The sequence below is a fragment of the Mytilus californianus genome, unplaced genomic scaffold (assembly GCF_021869535.1).
Source record: "Mytilus californianus isolate M0D057914Y unplaced genomic scaffold, xbMytCali1.0.p SCAF_4, whole genome shotgun sequence".
Lineage (NCBI taxonomy): Eukaryota > Metazoa > Mollusca > Bivalvia > Mytilida > Mytilidae > Mytilus > Mytilus californianus.
In genome coordinates this window covers 63,632,642-63,649,396 of record NW_026262690.1, presented here as the reverse complement: position 1 = coordinate 63,649,396, position 16,755 = coordinate 63,632,642, and the positions used below count along the sequence as shown (strand labels likewise).

General features: G+C 31.0%; 1 protein-coding gene across 2 annotated transcripts; it reads right to left on the bottom strand.

The window, feature by feature from the left end:
* Positions 1–3,845: 3,845 nt before the first annotated feature.
* Positions 3,846–15,928, bottom strand: LOC127738292 (centriolar and ciliogenesis-associated protein HYSL1-like). 2 transcript variants are annotated; one of them, XM_052249485.1, is made up of 9 exons: positions 15,810–15,928; positions 13,154–13,276; positions 12,905–13,000; positions 10,974–11,050; positions 10,366–10,550; positions 9,636–9,691; positions 7,943–8,025; positions 6,148–6,366; positions 3,846–5,094 (listed from the first exon to the last, which is right to left on the bottom strand). In XM_052249485.1, exons 2-9 carry the CDS (start codon positions 13,260–13,262, stop codon positions 4,960–4,962), a joined length of 960 nt encoding a protein of 319 aa, XP_052105445.1. In that variant the 5' UTR covers positions 13,263–13,276; positions 15,810–15,928; the 3' UTR covers positions 3,846–4,959. The 2 variants fall into 2 exon arrangements, with proteins under 2 accessions (XP_052105445.1, XP_052105444.1); XM_052249484.1 differs by having other exon boundaries at positions 15,751–15,927.
* Positions 15,929–16,755: the final 827 nt, after the last annotated feature.

Here is a 16,755-nt window from a genome sequence, read left to right as displayed (position 1 = left end):
AGTCATATAGTAAATAATCATGTTATTACCACAGCTCAGCTTAAGGCATCCTCGGAACATTTGAAGGTCCCCACTATGTATTGGTTACATAAATTGCACAAAAAAAACCCGTAAATTATCGTTTCATCTCGGCCTCTAGTTAGTGTTCTACTACTAATCTTTCGGTGCTTTTAACAAGTTCCTTAACTACTATCAAAGAACTTATCGTTAATTTTTGTAATAAAACATATGAAAACAATGGAATTACAGCTCTTTTCATAATGCTAGCAAGGCAAAGGTTTGTTTGGCTTGCTTGCTTTGTTTGTATCAATGTTTGCTCAAGCATTGTTATTAAGATTGACATCTGAAAACAACATAAAAAGGAGGATTTAAACTTGTATACATTATATTTAAATTTGATTGGACATTATCAAATAATCAAATTTACCTTTACACAGATTTAACTCCGCCTACTTATATTGTTTGCAGATGTCAATCTTAATTACAATGCTTGAGCAAACATTGATACAAACAAAGCAAGCAAGCCAAACAAACCTTTGTCTTGCTAGCATTATGAAAAGAGCTGTAATCATTTTTGGATTGTAAAAAATTCTTTGGATGTTTCAGATAAAGTACGTGCTTTTGCTGGTCCTTTTGATTTGGTTGACATTTTGATATTTCCACTCTTTATACTACACTTCCACACAACCTTATCAAACAAAAGTTTTCCTTTCTAATTAAATGGTCGTTTAATAAATCTGGTTGCAAATTATTTTCTGCAACTCATATAAAGCCTTTTTCTCTAATGAGAAAGGTTAATATGCTAGATATACTTACTGGAGGTGTGATTAGATGATCCAAGCACTAAATTTTCTCTTTGGCAACATTTTACGTTTTGGCAATAAATTTTATAATCAGATTGTATTTATTCCTATGGGCACCAATTGTGCCCCTTTAATAGCAGACTTGTTCCTTTACTGTTATGAATCACAGTTTATGGCCAGACTCAGTAAAGAACCGTCTTAATTCCATTTAATTGATTAATTCAACAACATTTACCGTTATCCTGATGATATTTTTTCGTTAAATAATCAAGAATTCTATAAATATACTGCTGAAATTTACCCAAAGGAACTTACTTTAAATAATTCTAATACCAACAGCAATAACTGTCCTTTCCTAGATTTAGATATTTCAGTATTACACCAGAAACTCTACACAAAAAATTTACGACAAAAGGGATGATTTTTCTTTCCCTATTGTTAATTTTCCCTTTTTGGACGGTGATGTTCCTTTGGCACCATCTTACAGTGTTTATATCCCAACTCGTTTGCTATGCTCGTGTCTGTAGTGACGTTTTGGATTTGAATGAGTGTAATCTATGTATTACTAGTAAATTATTAAGTCAGGGATTTCGTTACCACAAATTACTTAGAACCTTTACTAAATTCTTTCATAAATACAAAGATTTGGTCTGCAAGTTTGGCTGTACATTTCAAGCAGAATAGCACATCCAAAATTTTACTGTGATGTTGTAAACCGAGCCCGGAAATATAGATTCGATCCAGGTAAACTTATCAATCCTTTAAATAAACTTATTCTAAAAGGTTACCTATTCAACACTGTAATTAAATCTTTGAATATTGTTTTTATTGGCATAAATATTGATTTTGTTTTCAGTAAATTAAAACCATACTAAATATTACACAAATGTACTTTCACGGTACTACAATCTGTCGATACTTATAGTTTGGCATTGCACAAGGTCATGAGTTCTCTGACTGTTAATTACGTCTTTACACTAAATCCATTGGATGTTGGAAGTGTATTGGTTGATATTTTAGTCTTAGATACATAGTTGTTATTGGCTTTGAACTAGCTGTCAGTAACTGCGAGTACTCTCAAATCTGTAGTTTGTGTCTTTTCGTTTTTGGGATGTACAAGTACCCTTCCACGTCCAGATGTTAGATGTATTTCTATTTGTATCCATCTGATGAGTTAAGCCTTTTTCAACTGATTTTTATAGTTTTTTCTTATGTTGTACTCTTACACCACTGTCCCAGGTTAGGGGAGGGTTGGGCGCTCACAAACATGTTTAACCCAGCCACATTCTTTATGTGCCTGTCCCAAGTCAGGAGCCTTTAGTTCAGTGGTTGTCATTGGTTCATGTCTGTCATATTTGTTTTTCGTAAATTGGTTTGTTGTAAATTAGGCCGTTAGTTTTCTCAGTTGAATTGTTTCATATTTTTCATGTCGGGGCCTTTTATAGCCAACCGTACGGTATGGGTTTTTCTCATTGTTGAAGGCCGTACGGTTGCCTATATTTGCTTACATCAACTTCATTTGAACTTTGGTGGATAGTTGTCTCATTAGCAATCATACCACATCTCCTTATTTTTATATGAACTGCTCACAATCAGTTAGTGTATCCCTGGATATTATGTCAATTGCAACAAAGTCTTCACTAGAGAGACTGTTTTAGATGTTCTGGACCTCTATGTCAATATCTTCAGTTTGTTGGACTTCAAAAAAGGAATTTTGACATATTCTAGATCTCAAGATTAAGAGAGTGTACATCCACATCTTTTGAAACATAAATTGATGTTTATGAAGGGTTGGTCTGGTTTAAAAAAACATCTATCACTTCATTTTTAACACTTTGAGGACACCAATTTTGCATGTATGAGAAGTCTGATTTTGTCTATATTGAGGATATTTTCTGAATAAAGATTGTAAGACAAACCTTACAGAGTTCATCTTTTGGTAAATTGTCAAGTCTTTCCTAGGTGCATCTGCACACCAATTTATTTGGCTGTATTTTCTTAAGTTTCTGACTGTGGACACACATGTGGAAACTGATATATAGAAACACTTTAACTTTCTTTAGGCAAACTAATAAAACCAGTGTATTTATTTTATATCATTTTAAAATTTGAATAAGGCATAGGTTGGAAAAATATATGTAGTTGTAAATACCGGGTACCATTAAATATTTGAAGTACATAATCATAGGTGTTGATTTGCCAGTTCATTACATATTGGGGGAAAAGGGGATATGGGATTATCACATGTTTATGAGACACTAATCGGAAGAAATACAAGGAAATAACCATGCATGAAAGGAAAAATGCTTTTATTGCAGTTCTTAATCTTGAAATTTTCCAGAAGAGGTTCCAATAGGATCTCAAGAATTCATATTAGGCAAGAACCATGATGATCTCTCTTTACCAGTATTTACAATAAACAATAATTTATCCATGGGCGACCTATAAATAAATTAGATAAAAGAACTGAAGAGACCAACAAACAATTACTAAATTGACTGTCCAGCAAAGGAAGATGAACATTAGATGTGATAAAAACATGGAATTTACCTAATAATATAAAATAAAACACTCATGTTGTATGTCCAAGGATGTTTATTTTTTTTTCTACTTTTGAATGTTTACTTTTCTTTACTTTCCAAATCAATGGAATATCAGAGTAATATTATTTCATCAATGGTAACATTTGATTTATTTTTGCGTTTTCTTTGATCAAAATAACTTTAAACAAAAGTTTATTTTTCAAGTACGGTAAGTCTTTAGGTCTGAAACTACAAAAAGTATAACCCATAACACACTTAATTGGGTGTTTTCCGTAGACGATTTAACTCAAGACTTGAATGATTTAAGAATAGGTTCCCATTACCTACAAAGAACAGTACTGGAATAAAATGTTCAGCTAAAATAAAACGAAACTTGAAAATATAGATACTTATTATCACTAACTTATCAGTATGGACAGGTTCAACACACACCTGCTGTCATAGTCACAGTTTTTACAGACCCAAATATAACTCTTGGAATAAAAAATCAAGATAAGCAGAATTTCTATTATTTTAATATTTTCGACATTTTCTTTTCATTCTACAATAAAAATATATTCTTAAATAAATATTATTTACATTACAATTGATTTACCATATATACAAAAATTATGTCTCATAAGACAAATGCATCATATTACTGAGGACACAACAATCAAACAACTAAAGCAATTCATTTTGATTTTGTAGCAATATTCATTAAGGTGCCTAAAATTATGTTTTTTAACGTTTTTGTGTCATTGGATGGCTTTCTGATTGAGCTTACCCCATATCTTTATTTATTCCTCTCATAATATAAAGGTTGGTGAAAGAACAGAGTTTCAATGTCCCCCGCATTGCACACATTTTATCTATCCAAGGGCTATAACTAATAAAAGTACTTTTTTTTGTTCTTTAAAACAATTTATAAATATCTTACAGAATTGAAGGCTTCAGAGCAAATGCAATGCAACTTCCATTATAGTTAATTTCTCCAAGGGGCATAACTCGTAAAATATTTGATCAGTTCTTATTTTTGAAAGTGTCAAAAAACATTGCTGATATAAACCTAAAATTTTCTGGCAAGAATTATACACATGAGAGCGCTAACAGTGCAATTTTCCATAAAAATAAATAATTCCAAGGGACATAACTCTTTTAAAAATAATTGCGGGGGACAATATAGTCATCACATTTCAATCTTCACAATAATATTTTTTTTACAGTACAGAGAAAACAAGTTGAACATGATTTTGCAAATCAATGCAACATAATCTGAATTATATCTACATGTATATAACGATACAAAATATTTTATCCATTTTTAATTCCTTGATTAAATGCCTTTTTATCTTCATAAATCAACATGTATATTTCCTAAGAATTTTAAGTCAACAACATATTATCTATAACTAAGATAAATAAAGTAAAAATATTAAAGAACATTTATGAGACACCCTGTTTTTTTACACATGCTTTAAACTTGAAGTAACATTTTCATAGCCATTTTTTTATCCACATATATCACAATCTACAGGTGTTTTCTTTTCATGAATTCTTTAATATTGTTAAGCACCTCAAAAAGAGAGATTTAATTTCATCCTTCAAGACAAATGAAATGCAGTATTTGTACTTTAACATTCATGATAAAAACCATGTGGTGGCATTTGTCCATGAGCTAAGTCCATTCTGATATTCCATCGCAATGATTTTCTCTGTTTATCTGTTGGTACGACATACTTGTTAGGAACAAATACTCGCTGAGACTTCTACAAAATAAAAAAGATAACTAATGATGTCATCAAATTCTGAAATGAATAGATCCAATGTCACAAGACACAAAGACTGGTTATGTTACATGAAATTAAATGATAATAATCATTTAAAGTGCTAATTTTTGTAACAATCAAGATTATTTTAAACTGTTCGAAAAATACACAAAACTTGCATTTCTTAAAAATCTATGTTATAGTTGCTGAGAAAAATTTGACAACAAAAGGGTTAAGGATTGAGGGACAAAGATAAACAATTATATCCTATTTCTTCAGAGTGGAAGTATAACAACATTGTAATAGCTACATAACCATAATTTAAATGTTAATACTTATCAGCCTTTTCTAAAAATCTTCTTGTTGTACACAAAAAAAAACACATTTTCAAAAGTGTCATAGTTTCAAAACAAGCAATCATGCATATGAAGGTTCAAAACAATCGAAAAACATGTCACAATTACTGCATGATATGGATTCCATACATTGCTCCAATTGTGGTTTAAACCATATCTTACATGCTATCTGATATACTAAGGATTTATAGATTATCGATGGTTTTTCAAACAAGAGGGTGTTTCTCAGCTACAATCTCATCAAAGGTCAACATTCCTGAGATAAGATGTGGCTGAATGACATCCTCCAGTTTGAAAGACCATTAATAATCTGTTATCGCTATTTTGCCTATGACGTTGTTGATGTTTACATTGACAACGACATGTGTGCCCTTAGTTTTTGACGATAATTTTCTATCTCAAGCGAGGAGCATGAAATGAAAAACTATCACATAAACAGATCAATGGAAAAATACACAAAATAACGATAATCTTTATCATTTGTTGAAACCCGTTTTTGTTAATTTCGTGGATATAAATGAACCACAAATTTAAATGTGAAATATAAATTTCCTATAGGCTTGTATGCACAGATTGGCAAAACATGAAATCAAGTGTCCACAAAATTTTTTTGGTTTTATTAAAACCACGAAAATCGGTATCCACTAAAATGAATGAATCCACAGTATGTCCATACAGTACATATGTGTCTATCTACCTTTTCTATGACTTGATCTTGTGATAGCATCTGTTCTCTAACATTCCATCGTAAATTGTTATGTTTCTTCTCTCCAGGAGCCCTTTGATGAGACCATGACTGTCTGAATTGTTGGTATCTTGCTACAGGGTCTGACTTTCTCAGTTGTTTGGTATGATCTGGTGCTCGAAGGATGACTGATGCAGGTCTAGGATCATCAGGGGCAAGTCTGTAAGGAGGCTTGAAAACAAAATGAAAAACTTTATATAAATTGGTACACAAATATCAGTCTTGTCTGGTTTTTAAAAATCCTATTTTCTGTGCATAATTCAGCAATTCTAAAAAAGCTTTTTTCTTTGGTTTTTCATTTTTGTGTTTGAGATGAGACATGTGTTGGACAAAATGCACATTAGTATTATCACTGTATGTATATGTACTGGGAATTTGAAATTTCTTAATGAGTGATAATTGTATATTGTTTGAAATCAACTTGAGTTATTTAATTTCAAAATAATAATAAATGAGCCTTTGGCAAGTATATTATTACTTTTTATATATATTAAGAGAGTTATTATCAAGAGATATCCAATTCTTTCAAGTTATTTAACCTATTTCTCTTATGGTCAACATTATCTTTGTGTTAAATAGAAAAGTCTGTGACTCTGTAATCTAGTCTTTTGCACATACTAGAACGATATCATATATCCTGTTCCGGCATCAAACTTTAATATCAGACATTTTAAAACTTTATGTAAGCCTCAGAATGTGATAAAAATTGACACAAAGAAGGTTTTCAGGTAAAAGTGAAAGTGTTTTGTATATTCTTGAAAAAATCACATATCTCCGTTGCCATGGAGGAAATGTACATCATTTGAACTTGAGAAAGTCATCAATAAACTAATGAATAACCAATAAAATGTTGCAATATCCTTTCATGATGTCGGATAAGCCAATCAAATTAACACATTTTTCGTATGTGATATGAAAAATATGTCTTCACACGAGAAATAGATTACAGGCCATAGCCATAAGAGAATGCAAAGTTTACTATTACTTAAGGATGAACATGCTGAAATCATACATGTCCACAACAGACTAACTAGTAAAGATGTTGACATCTTCAACATCTTGAATATCATCAATATCCACATGATATCAATGACAAATTTATACACCTATGACATATCCATGATATTGAATTGATATTGATGACTGACCACTGTAGACACCTGTGACAAAACCAGTTGTAAATATCATCAATATAAATGTGGACTTGATATCAAATTGAAATTGATGATGACTTTAGACAATGACAGACAAAGTTTATCAAGTTTAGACCAAATACAATAATAGTTATATGGTAACATGATGGGTGAACTGTAATCATTTTTACAAACTAAAACAAATCAACCAGCAGAAACTATTGTCAAAATCGATAACCAGATCAGATGAATAATGAGTAAAATAATTTAAAGAACCAAATCATGAGGCAAATTTTAAAACATTTTATACTTTATCCCTCTATAATGAGCTTAGATGACTATCAATATCCTTTGGATGTTTTCACTATCATTGATATTTTGACTATATCATATCTTGGACATACCTGACTTAAATTCCCAAAATCAGCTTTAATGATTGACCAATGTAAACTTAAATTCCATTTTGTACTAATTCAACAATTAACTGAAATTTAAGGAATAATTACACAGTTATCCATCAAGACAAAGATCATGATCTTATTCAGCTGTAAACAAACAATATAACAAAGATCATAATCTTATTTAGCTGTAAACAAACCAAATGAACTATGTACCTCACTTCTTGCTGATTGACATCTTCTACCATCATCTTTGATTCCAAGTTCCTTCAATCTGTCATGGATATCTGATAAACTACCTATAACAGTATGATAATATATTCAATAAACATGTGTATTTTTAAGACATCTAATTTTTTTTTACTATGTATATCTTAATGGTAGTTGTCTGGCTTTTGAAGCCCAACATACACACCAGTTGAAAAAATTATTTATTAAATAATTTTAGTGCTTTGTTCTCATAAAAATAAGGAGATGTGGGTATGATTTGCTTGTGTAAATATTAGAAGTTTTGGAAGATATAACATATTCAATTTTTTTTCATTTGGTCAAAACTAAGAAAGGGTCCACAAGCTAAAACAAGTCACAGAAATAATCTTCCAGGATATAAGAAGTATTACTTAGACCAATTAACTTCCTTGTTTGTGCAATGATGTCATTACATGTTTTAATTTTTAGAGGTCACACGTTTGTTCCTCAGCTTTGTCAAACCAAAAACATTACAGTAGTTGACCAATGTGTTAAAAACTAGTAGATTGAAGAAAAGTATATCATCAACACTATCAGGTAAACTCTAGATATTGATTCATGGAAAGAACATAAGCATTTATATGTATAGTATTTTTTCCAGATCTTTTTTAACAATATTCAGCAAGAATTATTTTTTTATAAATCAGTGTAAGGTAAATGTGGAAAGTATTATGACATTATTTCCTTGAAAGGTAAATGTGGAAAGTATTATGACATTATTTCCTTGAAAGGTAAATGTGGAAAGTATTATGACATTATTTCCTTGAAAGGTAAATGTGGAAAGTATTATGACATTATTTCCTTGAAGGTATACTTCAAATATACACTTGACTTGACAAAAAGTAAATTAACAAAAATACAAAACTCCAAGGAAAATTCAAAACGGAAAGTCCCTTATCAAATGGCAAAATCAAAAGCTCAAACACATCCAATGAATGGAAAACAACTGCCATATTCCTGACTAGGTACAGGCATTTCCTTATGAAGAAAATGGTGGATTAAACCTGGTTTTATAGCTAGCTAAACCTCTCACTTGTATATATGACAGTTGCATAGAATTCCATTATATTGACAACAATATGTAAACAAAACAAACAGACATAGTAGGTAAAAATGTCAAAAATAGGGGAACAGCAGTCAACATTGTGTTATAATATTAATCACTATAAAAACAAACAAATACATCAAAAAAAGAAAAACAAAAATGGCATATAGACAAAGCACATAAGCAAAAATGAAAGACAAGAATACAAAAAATGACCATAGCACATTAACACAATGGTGAGATGTATAAGCACCAATCCACGCCAAAAGGATATTAACAAAAATGGACTAAACAGTAAAGGTTAATAATTTACAGACAAATAAAAGAACACTATTACACGTAATTAAGATGATAAACAACGTCAGTACCTATAATCTATACTTCAAGACCATCATGTATTATCTGTGCAGTTGATACGGAATATTTATCAACAAGGTCTTGGTATCTTCCAATGAACTTTTTAGAAAAAAGGACGAGACGTTCTTTGACATAACCCTGGTTCATCAACTTGATGAGAAGTAAAGAAGAGTTACTTTTTTATTGATTGATTGATTGATTGGAGTTATTTATTGATTGATTGATTGGAGTTATTTTTTTATTGTTCCTGTTACATACCTGCTTCACTTTCTGTTACAGATTCGTCAATAACCTTTGAACCATCTTTTTTCTTCCTGCATATACATATATATACAGTAAATGGAATAGTATGGATAATGGTAAAACAATAACAATGTGCTTAGTGTGTTAGTGACTGGACTATCCCATTGTTATCAAATATAAAAAAAACAACATATTAATTTTTATTGTTATTGATAAGGGCCAAGTCGATGCCAATGTCATTCTATTTGATGCTCATAATTTTATTTTTCTATTTTTCAACATATGGCAGTAGATTCATAGGCAGGAGTGTATTAATTCCAGAACTTTTATACTATATACCAGATACATGAACATTATTAATCAAATTTCGTAAAACAGTTACAGGTTTCAAAGTATAAAATAACAAATGTTCAGTGATCTCTTTCTGTCTCTTTTCTCTGTATTATTTGCATCATACTAATCTGTTTTTTAAATTCACTATACCAAAACATTATCAAAATTAACAACTCCCACATGATAATGCATACCTTTCTTTTCTGTAAGTCTATTTATTTATTCAAGATAAATATCATTGTTTCAAATCATAAATTTTCTTATTTGTACCATGAATTAACACATATATAAAGATAAGGAGATGTGGTATGATTGCTAATGAGACAACTATCCACATGTCCATTTAAAAAGGTCTTTAACCATTAAATCTAGTCTTTTATAAGAAAGTATTCAAATATATAAAATGTATCACCTGAGAACTTTTCTTTTGACTAGTCTTCTTTCTGAATCAGTTTCTGAGACATCATCTCTGATATGTAACTGTGATGTATCAGTAGTACTATCATACAAACAAAAGTTTCCTCTGGCCGGATCTGTTACATATGGCTTTCTATGACTGTCAGCATATCTGTTTTCTTTCCCTATATTTGATGCCCCCTGTAATCAAAATTAATCAGTGAGTGATTCCTTAATTTATTTTATTTCTATTTGCATTCTACACTTCTAATAATTAATAAAATGTACATAATATTTCTGTCTTTAAAAAATTTTGATACGGTAACCAAAATACATATTTTATTTTCATGTACCAGCATTTGTGCTTTTCTCAAACAAAAGAAAGAGGGTTAAAAGAGACTCATTTTTCTTCCTTTTAAATACACAAAGCACTTTTCTTTATTTGCCTTCATCAGGAAAGCTCAAAGTCAAATATTTGAATGCTAAGAATAGTAACACATGAAGAGCTTTATGACCAAAATGGATCTAAAAATTTATAGCCAAATCCCTCTAAGGTCAACTTTGTTCCCTACTCCAAATCATATTCAAAAGCTGCTTAAAAACTTCAATTCATTTTGTTCTCACCCTGTACTCCAAGTAACCAGGTCCATCATGTGAGACTTGAGTTTCTTCTAATGGATGCCTTCTTCTGGATGGAATACCTGTTCATCAAAAAAAATATTCATCACCAGGGTCACTTTAAATTTTAACAATTTTCAGAATATCAAAAATTCTGTTTGGTTTGCATAAAAACAAAAGAAAAACAAGTGCTTCAAATTACACATAAAGAAGTAACAAAATCAACTTGTTTCTTGTATTTTTTCTAAATGAATTAACTTAACAGTTTAGAACTAATGTACCATAATGCAACATAAGTTACTTTATACATATAAATTAGAACTGCCTCCCTTTTTGAGACACTATCATTAAAATATCATTTTTTTTTTTTATTCTTATCTATTATATTTTTTAAATCATCCTTATTAACTCTCTAATATTTATATCATAACCAATTGAAATTCCATGGCTTCATTATCACAAAGAATTATAAACATTGTTTTCAAACTACCAGGGATTTAATACATCATTTGTACATGTAACATTATAAATATTACTATTTGTGCAAAAAATAATGTATTCAATAATGACAAATGCAAGAGTATGAATAAATGGAGATGTGGAGCAGGTTGTGATATTTATTTCAATGAATCAGCAATGCAACATCATAAAAAATGTGGATAGTGTCCACATGTGGACACAGATGATGCCCCCGCTTGCATATCATATAGTTATAAAGGGACATAACTGAAGAATGGTAAAAGTGACGCTACCCAAATTTGAACTTGATCTGAGTTTTTTGGTAATAAGCATTGTGTGTAAGTCTCATAACATTTGGTTGAGGCCAACTTAAGTAGAGAACAGAAACTAAAAATTCAGCAATTTTTCTATTTGTAAACATGCATAACTCTAGAACGGTTGTGTATAAGTTTTATAACATTTGGTTGAGACAAACTCAAGTTAGAGAATGGAAACGAAAAATTCAGCAATTTTTATGTTTATAAAGTGACATAACTCAAGAATGGTAAAAGTGTTGCCACCAAATTTCGTACTTAATCTGTATTATGTAGTAATAAGCATTGTGTATAAGTTTCATAACATTTGGTTGAGGCAAACTAAAGTTAGAAAACGGAAACAAAAAATTTGTACTTGATCTTAGTTTTGTGGTAATGAATATTGTGTATAGGTTTCATAATGTTTGGTTGGGGCAAACTTAAGTTACAGAATGGAAACTAAAAATTTTGCAATCTTTCCATTTATAAAGGGGCATAACTCAATAATGGTTAAAGTGACACTACCCAAATTCAACTTGATCTGTGTTTTATCAGTGGAAGTCAAAATTAAACATTGCATTGTATAAAGCATGGATTGTAGTTGATTCAACTATAATCATGGACAAAGGAAGATAACTCCAATTTTAAAAATTACTTGATATTTAGAAGAAAATAATAATTTTGCAATATTTCCATTTCTAAAGGGACATAACTCTAGAACGGTTAAAGTGACGCCACCAAAATTCAAACTTGATCTGTGTTTTGTGGTAATATCATTGTATATAAGTTTCATAACATTTGGTCGAGGCAAACAAAAGTTAGAGAACGGAAACGATAAATTCAGCAATTTTCCATTTGTAAAGGGGCATAACTCTAGAAAGGTAAAAGTGACGCCACCAAAATTCAAACTTGATCTGTGTTTTGTGGTAATAAGCATTGTGTATAAGTTTCATAACATTTGGTTGAGGCAAACTAAAGTTAGAGAACGGAAACCAATTTTGGGACGTACGTACGTACAGACGGACAAGGGTAAAACTTAATGCCCCCTCCGCTACGGCGGGGCATAAAAAAACAAAGTTACTTAAGGTCAACAACATATTTTACTCTTGAATTTGATGCTTAGAGTTTTTTTAATAGAACAACTAAGAAAATGATCAATGCAAGTCAAAGCTACAATGTACATACCTGCAACAGACCCTGTTGTATCAGCTATATATGAAGACATACTTGTGTTCTGAGAAGACAATTTACTCCGTTCATGTTTTATCAGGGATCTCAAGTCTGTAAAAAATTAGGATCGTTCTTAAATATCTATTCTGGATTATGTTCAAGATAAAATAATGTGATCAACCGATCTTAAAATGTAATTTATAATAAAGATAAGTATTAATATACAGTACATATTTGTTAACGTTCAAGGTATTTAATACAAACCTGTTTTGAATTCTTCAAATCTTTGATGTGGGACATTTCCATAACCTAACTTGGATAGTTCATCCCTTATTTCATCATCAGTAAAATTTACATCCTCTTCCTCATCCATCTTTGTAATAAATACTGAAAAATAATTAATAAACTGTTAACACAGAGATATGTCTTGCCTATTTGTTATTTTGATAATGCAAATGTTGAAACTAAAATAGCAATACTTTACATGTAAGTTATGCAAATATTCAAAGTCAATGAACCATGACTGAAGGTACAGGGCTAAACAATCTCCATGGAAATGAGATGTGCCAATGCTAATACAACTGCATACCAAATACCATTGACTTATCAGAAGTCGTTCCCTTTCAACAAACCTAAACACAAACATTTGTTGTAAACTATGTAAAAGTTTCAAAGTCAATGAACCATGATGAGGGGGTGGGGCTATATAATCCATGGAAATGAAAATTGCAAATGCCAATACATTTGCATACCGAATATCATTGACTTAACATTAGTGGTTCATCTTAAACTGACCTAATCACAAACTAATACATGTCAACTAAGTAAAAGTTTCAAAGTCAATAGACCATGACTGAGGGGTAAGGATCAAATATTCTCCATGGAAATGAGATGTGCTAATGCTTATACAACTGCATACCAATTATCATTGACCTACCAATAACAGTTCCCCATAAACTGACCTAATCACAAACTAATACATGTAAACTAAGCAAAGTTTCAAAGTCAATAGACCTTGACTGAGGGGGCGGGGCCAAACAACCTCCATGGTAATGAGATGTGCCAATGCTAATACAACTGCAGACCAAATATCACTGACCTACCACTAGTGGTTCACCATGAACTAGACCTAATCACAAACTAATACATTGTTGACGCTGCCGTTGCCGACGCCGGAAACAGCATACCTTAATGTCTTGCTTTTTGACTCCACCAAGGTGAGACAAAAATGATTTTTATCATGTAACTTAAATAAGAACAAAATGCTCAAAAACTCGCAGGGGATAATATTCTTGCTTGAATGCAACTATTGTGTAATGGTAAACATTATTCAATGCTAATCCATCTACTTATATCAAAACTACAGTTAATTTATAAAAAAAAAAAAACAATTGTAATTAATCATTGCTTTACGCTCTCCTCTTGCTTAAAATTAGTGTCTTTATGATTATTTTGATCCACGTGCATTTGACGACAAGAAAACTATCACTTCATTTCATCATGACATAATGATCTGATCCCACAATTTTCAAGTTTGTAATTCAGCGAGATTCATAACATCAAACTACATTAACAAACCAGGTAGTGTGACTTTAATCCTAAACCAAATCATACTAGAACCGCTGAAAGATAGGCGAAGACAAAACAGACTGATTTTATTTTCTAAAGGCATACACCATCTAGCTTAACTACCAACAGAAATTCTTCAATGACCGCATAGAACATGCATAGTCAACACTTTCTCAGAATTCCAGCCAAGATTGACACTTTGAAATTCAGTAACCTACCAAATAAAATTCAAGATTTGAACCTTTAACCTGGATATCTGACATCATCAAGATGCAATTCATGAAAGAACCTGCTAAGTTGTTCAGATAAATTGTAAGGGGGTGCCAAGTTGTATGTAAGTTATTAACCTTGACACACACGCAATGTAGTAATGTCCAAGGATGCGACATAGGTACCTTGGGACAGGACAATTTCTTCCATCCCCCTTTTTTCCAAAATCCGTTATCTTTTTGTTTTCTATTATTTTCAATTATTTTCATGTTTTTCTGTATCATACAAACATAAATATACTACAAATAACTTGTATTTGCTATTTACTATCATTTCGAAGTTTGATATCCACAGTGGTCACTGATATATTATCATGATTATATAGCTGTATAGACTGTCTATACAATATATCAGTGACCGCTGTGGATAGAAAACTTAGAATAGGCCCCTTCACAGTTAGTGCTGCAATAAATAAGCCATGTTGAATAGGGGGCAGATTTTCATAGTGGAGGTAAAACTGGTTTGAAAAATACGGAAAAACATGATTAAAAGAGGACAGTTACTTGGAAACATGCATAGGATTTCCCGTACTATCATACTATTTCCACCGCTATCCAAAAAATCTGTCCTATACAATATGGCCGAACTAACCATGAAGTGGCCTATTGATGGTAAATAGCAAATACAAGTTATTTGTAGTATATTTAAGTTCGCATGATACAAAAAAACGCGAAAAATAATAGAGAAAAAAAATAACGGATTTTGGATAAAGGGGGAGGATAAAAAAATTGTCCTGTCCCCAGGTACCTATGGGATGTGACATGGTATACAATCAAGATAAACTGATTTATTTAATTTAATAAACAGAAAAATTGTAAATTCAGTATCATATAACAAAAGAGAAACCATGGCCAATATTCCTATTTTTACATACCAGAAATCAACATTTTCATTTAAATAATTATAACTGTTCAAACCTGATAATAATATAATTCAGATCAATAGCATATATCAACGTTCATTTGCAAGGAAAACATGCACGAGCTTGTTCAAAAGAATTATTCGACAACCGCTTTAATTACCTTTTCAACTTGAGTTTCCTATGTAAAATTCATTCCTTTTTATGAAAAGAGTTAATTACCGATAATTCATATACTGTAACTAGTTTACCGCGTTTCTGTGTAAATTTTCTGAAAATCTATGATTCAAAAGTTCGAACGAATCTCCATTTGTAAACAAAATCAATATTGCCTTAAGCGACAGGGCAGACTTAGCAAGTTTTACCAAATGCAGCCATTCTTGGCGTTATGTTATTTTTAATTAAAATGTCTTTTTTTATTTCTGTCAACATTTAGGATAAAGTGATCCAAGTCAACAATAAATATTATTTTCTTTTTTATGATTTTTAAGGTTGTAAGGAATACAACATTCGGCCATTTCCGTATTTTTATTATTCAAACTCGTCCCATTACAAGATCGCCACTTCAAAAACGGCTTCGGATACAAAATTTATAAAATGTTATTTTCGTATTAGAAACTGTGTCGATACAATTTGAAAAAATAGAATTCTGCGGTATTCTGTGGTATTTCTACTGACCCCGGCAAAATCTAGTAAATCAGCTTGACTCTTTAAAAGATGATAATCCAAAATTAAGCTTAATGGCCTGAAACTTCTGAATCAATTTTTAAGTGATGTTTGAGATTCTGGAGGACAGTCACAAGACAATATATCAGCACAAGAATGGTTTAACTATTTCATGTAACTACTATATACCGTTTAAAACATTAATAACCAGGGTCTACATAAATTACTAGCTGACGCAGATAATTGTAACTAATTTAATGTGCTATATAAAAATTTCTGGAAAAAAGCTTCTTGATGCACTGAAATCTACGGAGAATAAAAAAAAAAGCCTGCGGAATTGGCCAAATATCAAATGATATGTTAAAATGTAGTTTTATACATTTCTCTCCACTGGCTCTTTTGAAGATATCAAATAATGTCCTTACTTTAGGATTTTTCCCTAAGATCTGGCGTATAAGGTTTTTATAAGAGTCAGGTGACACCGAAGAACCTAGTAATTACA

Coding starts and splice junctions, on each gene's coding strand:
- LOC127738292 (XM_052249485.1), bottom strand. CDS start 13,262: ATGGATGAGGAAGAGGATGTAAATTTTACTGATGATGAAATAAGGGAT. Junction 6,367..7,942: donor GTCAATCAGCAAGAAGTGAG/GTACATAGTTCA, acceptor TTTGTTTTCAAG/CCTCCTTACAGACTTGCCCC. Junction 5,095..6,147: donor AAGATCAAGTCATAGAAAAG/GTAGATAGACAC, acceptor TTTATTTTGTAG/AAGTCTCAGCGAGTATTTGT.